At 45.6% G+C, this 10,388-nt stretch overlaps 1 protein-coding gene across 2 annotated transcripts; it reads right to left on the minus strand.

Moving 5' to 3' along the window:
- Positions 1–716: 716 nt before the first annotated feature.
- On the minus strand, positions 717–9,198 carry DTYMK (deoxythymidylate kinase). Of its 2 annotated transcripts, none has more exons than XM_080933501.1 (5): positions 8,985–9,198; positions 8,061–8,169; positions 6,066–6,156; positions 2,740–2,865; positions 717–1,131 (listed from the first exon to the last, which is right to left on the minus strand). In XM_080933501.1, the coding sequence occupies exons 1-5, from the start codon at positions 9,112–9,114 to the stop codon at positions 1,021–1,023; spliced, it is 567 nt and encodes a 188-aa protein (XP_080789627.1). In that variant the 5' UTR covers positions 9,115–9,198; the 3' UTR covers positions 717–1,020. The 2 variants fall into 2 exon arrangements, with proteins under 2 accessions (XP_080789627.1, XP_080789626.1); XM_080933500.1 differs by having other exon boundaries at positions 2,740–2,937.
- Positions 9,199–10,388: the final 1,190 nt, after the last annotated feature.

Consider the following 10,388-nt stretch of genomic DNA (forward strand, 5'->3'; position numbering starts at 1 on the left):
ATAAAATGAGCCAGTAGTTCTTCACTTGGACAAAGTGTTGAAAAGCACCCAGATACAAAGCTTGCCTCAGGGCTCCTGGGCAAGCTGTTCCCAGCTTTGGTCTAGGGGACAAGAAAGGGATACAGCTAGGGTACAAGTAAATTTTGAGGATATCTCATCCTACCTGGTAAAACCTCAGTGGGGCCACGCTAGATGGTGCCTACCTGCCCTCTTAAGTCTAAATAAAATTTGCTTACCCAAATACAATGGCCCAAGGTAAAGACTTCCCTCCCCCTATTGGTTTCCTGTGGCTGCTATGTAGTAACCTACAGTTTCTATTTATCCCTGCCTCTACTTCCTGGGACTAAAGGTGTGCACCACCATGCCCAGGGTAATGCCATCTGCATTCGCCCCGCCCGTGTCCTTTCGGTAGTAAGGGGAATGGTTCAGCTCATGCTCAGCACACGGCACATGTGGGCTGCTACCTACCATCCATTTTGGCGTGGATAGTGTGAAAAGCTCCAGCAGCACTAATAGAACCAACAAGGTTATTATCACTAGGCTTAAAATGGAGCATTGTACTACTACATAAGCTGGATACACTAGATAACATCTGAGAACATGAGATCTCATAACACTGACCACTGTTCCACAGTGGAAAGACCAGGAGTGGGGGGCAGACCTATCTCCACAGATTCTTAGGGAAGCCAGTGAGGTACATTTTCAGGTACATTTTTATTAGTTTCTGTAAAAAATATGAGTTCCACTCAATAGATATTTTAGTAATCTCAAGGAAACTGCTGAGAGTTCCCATTAAAGTTCAGTATGGAATTAGCAACACATCAACACCTTTACAACCAAGCAGTAGGCAGAGGGAGATACTGCACAACTTGTCCATCATCACCAAAATCTCAGGTTATGAGTGGAGTCTTGTAGATCTCTTCTGCCAAGAACTAGCTCCTGCTGAATAGTGTTGAGATGTGAGCCTTGTACCAGTCTCCTGGAGAACCAGAGAATAGTTAGCTGGCAATGGAAGCTGATTTATTTCCATAGCTCCTCCAGTGGTCTCTGTGCAGCATTTCGGATAGCATCCTCAGAGAGCGCACGGATTTCTTCATGGACATCCTCAATGCTTTTGGAAGCATCAACCACCTATTACCATAGAGGAGACAGCAGAAAAGGGATCATTTTACCACAGTCCCTCTCTTCTCAGTGCATGTGATGACATCAGGTAAGCCAGGGCTCTGCAAAAGCCAACCTGAATACAGGGGTCTTTCATCTGCTTTCTTTGAACCTGGTATTTGTAGAAAGCAGCCTGCATACCACATCCACAATACAGATGAAGTAGGATGTACTAGCTACCCATCTTGCTCTAAGCAGTCTGAGCAGAACAGACTCCACACCAGCAACAGTCACCCACCCTTTCGTTCTAGTATTTGGGAGGCAGAGGCAGGAGGATCTCTGAGTTCAAGGCCAGCCTGGTCTATATGGTGAGTTCCAGGTCAACCAGAGCTTTAGACATGGTTGTACCTTTCTTGACATGAAAACTGTCATACATCTGCTGTTCAACAGGACAGGCTGCAGCAAACCTGCAGAGTGTCAGCATCTCTAAGTCCCTTCTTTAAGAGGTCTGGACAGGGCCCATGGTTCTATAAGTCTGGCTAGTAAGACTTTTGGCAGCAAACCCTGGAAAAGCTTCCATGGGTGTAAAAATCTTATGGAAGGAATCCAAGTATTTCTCTTTCACAAGGTATGACTATATGTGCAGGAGAACTTAATGTGTCACCTCCTCAAAGGTCACTCAAGAACCCAAGTGCCCAGACTCCAGGATGGCTCTCTGGGTTGACTTAATGTCTAAGAAAGCAAAAGGGCTTTACCATCATCTGTTTTAACATAACAGGATGATGTAGAAATTCAGGATGAACCTCAGAACCTCATGAGGGCATGCACTATAAAGGGCATTGGAGGCAGCACGTTCTGTAGACAAAACTGGCCATGATGTTTGGACAATTCAAGCCTGGGTCTGAAGTCAGAACCTCACTGGGGCTGTGCAGACAATGGCAGACCCACCAGGACCACTGTGGCTGCTGAGAAGATGTGCATTTTGCAGGAAAGAAGGCCGTTTGGATTGAGCAGGAGCAAGAAGTAGAGAAGGGGCTCATGTTGGCCTTCATGCAAGGAACGAGATGGAAGTTGAAGCCAATTCCTGAGACCAGTGTTGAAACTCAGGTACTGGCTGGAAGAAACAGGACCAGAGGGAAGCCTAGTATGACGCTTCCATGTTCCTGAAAATAGCCATGTACAGGCCCACAGGGCTTCAGAGAAACGAGCAGGGTAAAGTCCTAGGAGGTAGTGATGGAGAAGGTACCTATGGTATGACTGCCAACAGGAGTAAGTCACAGTATGAGGGAAAAGTAAGATATATCTGAGTGTGAAACTGGCAAATTCCACCTTCTAAAGTACTATACACAGTACACTGAAGAGGCATTCCTATGTGTGATGTAGCTTGCAAGAAGACCATATTCTGAATGGTGATATCACATGACTAAAAGCTTGTTCAGGATAAGATGCAGTTTGCTGGAGCACTTCTGAGTTTAATCACCACCTCTACCACCACCAAAAAGTCTGATGGCAGAGAACCAGAGTAGCTTCCCTAAGGTTTGACGGGTGGGTAACCAAACTGCACCAGCTGTGCTGAAGTCAGCAGAGGGTAGGCTGCCATACAGCTTCTCAACGGCAGTTTGTAATTCCAGGACTCACCTTCCAGTTCAGGTTTTTATCGTTCATGAGCTGCTGGAAACACAGCAGAACCTGCTCCTGGAAAGTCCCAGTCTCATACCGCTCAAGGCCAAACTCTCCCCGTGCAGCAGCATCTAGCAATTGTAACTGAAGGAACAGGATCAGGTCAGGTTTGGGAAGGCCCACGTCTGGTTGTTTGCACCAATCCAGGGAAAAATTCTGCCAACAGAAAACAGAGAAAGCAAACTGAGTGGGGTATAATCTTTGGCTTCAGAGTGGGGGTGGAGGGTGCTGGAAATGAGGAAACAGGACAGCGCCATAGCTCCGTGCCCTGCAGTCTACTATGGACCTTGTCTCAGAAAATAAGGCATGGCATATGTAGTCTATCAAACCTCAGAAAGTCTACAAGGAGCTGTTTGTTGCAGGACAGGAAGAGTTTTTGCCATAATCTTGCATTCTAATAAACACTGGAGGAAAGTAGCAATCCTGAAAATCCACTGCATGCCTGCCCACTAATTCCTCACATACATCTTCCCACTTTTTCAACTTGCTGAGAGTCCTGGTTTTCAGAAGCAGGGTTAGAGAGGACCCCTCATTCTGCAGAAAACATAAGAAGTAACCCAAGGCCCTCCCTACAGGGCCATCTGCCCTGGCTTCCTTATACAAACAAAATCGCTGTAACATGTGGAAGAAACAGAATTTAAAAGATTATAACTTGGCAAGGGTTATCATATAAAGATATCAGATACTATCTGATTCTTGCTGAGGACCCAGTACTCTTTAAGCTTACAAAGTACACATTAAAACATTAAGCTAGGTGTGGTGACAGCACTTGCAAAGTGGTCAGTTTATCCTTGGCTACATAGTTCCAGATTAAGCTGAGCCACAGACCTTGTCTCAAAATTAAAACACATGCAGTTCCAGCCCCTAGGAGGTACAAGCAGCTGTTATACAGAGTGAATTCAAGGACACCCAGACACTGTCTCAAAAGAACAAAACTGGGAGCAACAGTGGCACATGCCTTTAATCCCCAAACTCTGAGTTCAAGACCAGCCTGGTCTAAAGAGCTAGTTCTAGAGAGCCATAACTACAGAGAAACCCTTTCTCAAGAAAACTAAAAAAAAGATTTGTGTTAAGTGGGCAAGCACATCCTTTACTAGTTACTCTCCTACATGGAGAGATGGCTCAGCTGTTAAGAGCACCGGTTGTTCTTCCAAAGGACCCATACTCAGTTCACAGGACCCACAAGGTAGCTAACAATTCCTGTGTCTCCTTTCTTACGGTATCTGACACATGCAAACAAAATCCTCATACACATGAAAATAAAATGAATCCATCTTTAAAAAAATCAGTTATATTCTCAGTACTCAGAATATTTTAAATATGAGTCCCAGAAAGAGATGTGGGAACTTAGCCATCAAGACATTTAAGGGACTGCAGAGGTAACTTGGAGTTAGAGCACTTGCCTGCCACATATAAAGAAAGCCCTTGGGCTGGAGAGATGGCTCAGCGGGTTAAGAACACTGACTGCTCTTTCAAAGGTTCTGAGTTCAATTCTCAGCAACCACATGGTGGCTCACAACCATCTGTAATAGGATCTGATGCCCTCTTCTGGTGTCTGGGGACAGCTATAGTGTACTCATATACATAAAATAAACCTTTGGGGCGGGGGAAGCCCTTGGTCCAATTCTCAGCAGAAAAATGAGGATACAACTTGGGACAGTGAGAAGGTTCAGCTGGTAAGGGAACATACTTAGCACACAAGGCTGATATTGGAGTTAAATCTCCAGAACTCATCAGGAGAGAACCAATCTTCCAAAGTGGTCCTCTGACCTCAATGTGCATGCCTTGGCACACACATATCCTGGCCTCCATCTCTCATACAATTAGAATAAAAATTAACAAGGTTTATAAGGCACTACACCTTAGTCAAACTCTCATTTAATACAACACAAGGCAATCAGTCAGCTCTTGAGAACTGGAAAACAGTGATTACATGTTTAACTGATTATGCTTAGATGACATTGTTCTCACAAGTGTCTTAGCACTCAGAAGACTGAGACAAGACTATTGTGGCCAATCTGATCTACCTGACAAGTTCCCAAAGTGTCTGAGCTACTAGAAACACTGTCTCAACAACTCCAGGTGCTAGAAATGGCTCAGAAGTGAAGAAGCCAAGTCTTCCAGGGGACTTGGATTCAGTTCCCAGCACCCACATGGCACCTCACAATGGTCTGTTAATGCCAGTTGTGGAGGATTGAATACCCTCTTCTGGTTTCCATGGGCACCAGACATACATGCAAACAAAACACCCACTTAAAAAATGTTTACATAGTATTTTTATTGATTTCTTGGGAATTCCACATCATGAACGGCAATCACACTCACCTCCCAGGTTCCCCTCCCTTGTAAACTCCCCCTTGTCCCCTCAAAAAAACCCAAGTCCAACTTGCACTGCCCATATACTCAATGGAATAGTCAAGTTCCCAGTAGCTAGGGAGAAAACTGAGTCCTTCCCCACATATAACTCCTTTGGGTAGAAGCCCTCAGTGTGGAGAGCTATACTTGGCATCCTTACAATAAAATAATTTTAAAAACCCAATGGCATGCCAAACAGTGGTGCACACCTGTAGTCCCAGCATCTGGGAGGAGAGGCAGGTGGAGATCTGAGATCTAGGCCAGCCTGGTCTACAAAGAAAAAAACAAAACCAGACAATGCCGTCTGATATTGAACAGAGGATGTGAATGTCCCCGAGGCTGATGAGAGTTCTGGAAAGTTCTCTGTTGCCAAATATCTGTAGTTTAAAGACTAAAAAGCATTGTGAGATGTGCTGGTGCAGGCCTTTAATTTTAGCACTTGTGAGGCAGAGCAGGTGGATCACTAAGATTTATGGTGAGTCTGGTCTACACAGAGTTCCAGGGCAGCCCAGGATACATACAACCTTGTTTAAGCAAGTGTGTAAATAGTAGACATCTAAAAATAAATATAAAAAGGGCTGTGCACAGCTCCTACTCTTATACGTATGAAGCAGGGTGGAGGTGCTAGAAGGGTCAGCGGGGAGGCTCCAGTGTCCTGGTCATTCCACAGGTCACAAAGTGTGGCAGTGCAGGGAACCTTAATAGAACCTCTGTGGGATGACTCTTCCAAATGGAAATACAAAGCCGAATGTGAAAACAGTCTTCTTGCCTGTTTCGCTATTGATAAAAGACAATCTCGCAGAGTTAAGGAACACCAGAGCCATCCAATTCCTAAGAGTAACTCCATACTCTGGCAGGGACACAAGTGAGAGAAAGCAGACCAGGGCCCATACCTGGCACTTTAACAGGATGCCCCACACAGTACTCACCTCCTTGGCGCTAGTGAAGGCAACCCCAGAAAAGGCATATCTGTCCAAAACAAGGGTCACACCCTGGTTCAACTTCGCTTTAATTAATGGCCTGAAAAACAGAATGCTCCTGAGCCCAGGAACTGTTTTCCCAACTATCCCAAATGGGAAAGCCCATACAGTGACAATCAGTCGCTTATAAACTCATTTACAGCCATACAGCTCGACATCTCTCTAGATGCCTGGGCACACCTCTACTCTGCCCTGCTGAGGGGAGAACCTGGGCAAAGAGCAGGGGGAGCCAGGAGATGAGACTGATACTTGTGCTCCCAAGTATAATAGACAAAATACCAAGGATGCTTTCCACCAAACAGAGGCTCACCATCAGTACCGGTGTGCAAACCCTTAGCTGTGTAAAGGTGAAGGGCAAGCCTGAGCAAGAAGGCATCACTGAGGCCACAGAAGGAAGTTAGATTCTTCTCACTTAGCACACCCCACAGGAGGCATTTGATTCTGGGGGATGAGGGAGGAAGGTTGCAATAGTAAGTCTTACTATGTAGCCCAGGCTGTCCCACAATCTGTTTGTGCAGCCCAGATTGGCCTCCACTTCTTGATTTTTAGGGCATTATGGCACAAACCTGAAATCCCAACACCTGGGAGGCTAAAGAGGAGGATTTCAAATTGCAAGCCAATCGAAACTGTGTATACACACACAGCTAGACCTTAAGAGTTTAAGATATGCTGCTAGAGTCAGTAACGTGAATGCAGAAAGGGATTTAAACTCAGATCTTAGAACCTTCACAAAATTAAAATAGACCCAGAACTAAATGGGATAAGAGAAACTCTTTAAAGGAAAGTAAGACTGGGAGAGAAGCTGGATACCCTGAAGGCCAAAGTCACCTCAGGAAACTGAAGCTGTGCTGTGTAACAGACTATCAAATAGTTGAAAAGACAAGCCACAGAATGGGAGACAGCCTGGAGAGATGGCTCAGTGGTTAAGAGCACTGACTGCTCTTCCAGAGGTCCTGAGTTCAAATCCCAGCAACCACATGGTGGCTCACAACCATCTGTAATGGGATCTGATGCCCTCTTCTGGTGTCTGAAGACAGCTACAGTGTGCTCACATACATAAAAAAAGAATGGAGACAGAATGTATAAAAGGCATATTTGATGAAGAACAGGCATATGAATTATACGCTCTGAACAACACCACCACCAGCAGCCTGGAGAGTGGTGGCACACGCCTTTAATCCCAGCACTTGGATCTCTGAATTCAAGGCCAGACTGATCTACAGAGTGAGTTCCAGGACAGCCAAGGCTACACGGAGAAACTCCGCCTAGGAGAAAAAAAAAAAGAAAATGAAAACAGTCAGTACTTAGATGGCTGAGACAGGAGGGTTGCCATTACTCAGAGGACACCCTGAGCCACAGAGAGAACCAAGTATCTTAAATACAGCCTGGGGGCTGGAGATATGGATCTATGGATAAGCTGTTTGCCCTGGAAGACCGAGGGTTTGGATCCCCACTACCCGGATGTAAACTAGTAGGAAGATAGCAACTCCGGACAGAAAAGACCCAGAAGCACAAAGGCCAGTGTTCAGTAAGAACCAGTCACGAGGCTAACCTGGTCTATAAGGCAAGGACAGTTAAGGCCCTTATGCACAGAAACTGTCTCAACCCTTAAAAAAAAAAAAGCACTTACTGCTCTTGCCAAGGACCCAGGTTTGGTTCCCAGAACTCACATGACAGCATACAACTCTGGAACTCTAGTTACAGGGATCTGGCTCAGGTATGCATGAGGTGCACAAACATACATGTAGGCATTTATGCTACACACACACACACACACAAATAATAACTATCTCAAATACAGTGGAGATCGGCAGAGGAAGACTCCCAAGCTGGCCTCTGGTCTCCGTGTGTGTGAGTGAATATTTATGTTCACACTCGTGTTTGCACCATGCCACACACAAAGCCTGCAAGTTACAAGGCGGGGAGCAATGAACCCGTCTTTACACTTGTTCCCAGCGGTTTGCAGAGAAGAGCAGATGCACTGAGTGATCCTCCAGTTCCATTTTCTTTTCTAAGTAGGAACTCAGAAGCTTGCCAATTTCGGTTGATCTTTCTAAAAAGACAAAGATACAAACACATCTTAAGTCAGACTCTTCACCTGAAGTCTACTATAGTTTGCACTCAAGATTTCTCCTTGTACTCACATCTAACTCTGAACACTGTTAAACCTCTAGACAGTTTTTGACCATCTCTGAAACTAAAGGAGTTTCCCAGAGAGAAGGAAGTAATGTGCGTATAAATCTTGATTTCAAAAGTTCTTCTAAGACTTTTGACTGGCTGGTTTGAAAATTAAAATATCCAGGAAAGTTGTTCCAATTCCCAACCTACTTAATTTGCAGGATTAGGGGTTGGTGTCCAGTGCACAGGGCTCAAGGCCAGAAAGTCAACCACATGTTCCCTTTTCAGTAGTTGTCCACCTCAAGTTTTTAGGGAGGGTCTTCCACCAGGACTTGAAGCTCACAGTTTTGGCTGGACTGACCAACAAGTGCCAGGAAGGAGCCCGTCCCCACCTCTCCAGCGCTGGGATAAGCAACCGTACCGGATTTTTTTTTTTTTTTTTTTTAACCTGGAGGCTAAACTCAGCCTGCATTTTACCAAGTAAGCCATCCCCATCAGCCAGGCCCTTTCACAACAATGAGCAATCAAGAAAATATTTCCTAGGCTTGTCTGCTGGTCAATCTGGTGGGGCCAGTTTTCTTAATTGAGAGTCCCTCTTCCCAAATGACTGTAGCTTGTGTCAAGGTGACAGAAACTAGCCAGCACATGCATGCACAATAACAAATAAATAAATGTTCTAAAAGCTTTTAAAGATACAAAGACTAAAGCCCAAAGAGAGAGTGGGGAAATTCTCAAGGCCCGCCCGCGCACCGGGGAAACGCAGCAGCTCCGCTCTGTGGCCCGAGGCGCACAGCGCGGACACCAGCCTGAGGCCCTGCGTGGTCTTGCCAGCACGGTCCACACCCTCCAGCACGATAAGCGCCCCTCGACGCGACGCCATCGCCACTGACAGCCAGCACAGCTCCAGCCAACCTGTCAGCTTCCCGCCAAGTAGTTGCAGCAGAAGGCAGGCGCGTGCTGCTGCCCAGCCCGCACCGCCTCTTCCGGCTGGAAGCGGAGTTCTGTAGCCTGGGGGGGGGGCGCTACCGGATGTGACGTCATCTAGGCCGGGAGCCCGCTGACCCGCAAGCGCCTACTCGCGGGATTTCCGTTTGCAGCTCCCAGAAAGGACCAATCCTACGGACTGGGGTTTTGCAGGCTCTGGTCACGTGGAAGTTCTAGAACAGTAACGGAATCAAAATTTCCTGCCCTTTATCGCGCTGCTGCAGGGTTCTGAAAGTTTCTTATCACGCACACACATGCGCACACAGTTGCATAGTTTCAGGCTAGCCAGGGATACATTGTGAGACCCAGTCTCAAAGCCAAGAAAACAGTACCCAAGAGGCGGAGGCTAAAGGATCCCCAGTCAAAGGCTGTTTCTAAAAGACTGGCTAGGGAAATACTCAGTAGATAGAGCACTTGCCTAACACGAACGAAGACCTGAATCCCATACCCAGCACAGAATAACTTGGATATAGTGAGTGGCATTAGCCTGGAGTCCCAGCACTTGGGAGGTACATAGAGATCTATGCAAACATATTTGAACTAATACCCAGTCAAAGAAGATATTTAGATGCCACACACATATGTAAACATGCTCAACATAATTAGGAATCATAAATTAAAAGAAGATAATTTCACACCTCTTCAAGAATAGCCCAAATCTACAATTCTAACCCTACAGCATCCTGGTGAGCATGTGAAGCAAAGGAAACTGTCAGCAAAGATGAGAAGTCAAAAAAACGGTGTGGAAGACAGCTTGGTTGTTTCTCAGGAAACCACGTTTAGGTCAATATTTACGCAAATGAGTTGGAAACTGTCTACAGAAAAACCTGCACACAAATGATTGTATCAGCTCTAGCCACACTTGCCTAAATATGGAAGCAGATAAGATGTTCGTCAACAGGCAAACTGACACAGTGGAATAATTTTTAAGTAAAAAGTGAGTTATCAAGACTTATTAGGACACGGAGTAACCTGAAATAAATAATGACAAATGCAGCCAGTCTGAAAAGATTGTATACTACTTGACATTTTACTAAAGCAAAGCTAGAGACTCTAAAATGTTTATTGGTTACAAGTGTGTGTGTGTGTGTGTGTGTGTTTGTGTGTGTGGGGGGGGCGGGTGTCCAATATTGTAGTAGACCAGAGGAATTAAAGGCAGTGAAAATATTC

Source organism: Micromys minutus (assembly GCF_963924665.1).
Source record: "Micromys minutus genome assembly, chromosome: 19".
NCBI lineage: Eukaryota > Metazoa > Chordata > Mammalia > Rodentia > Muridae > Micromys > Micromys minutus.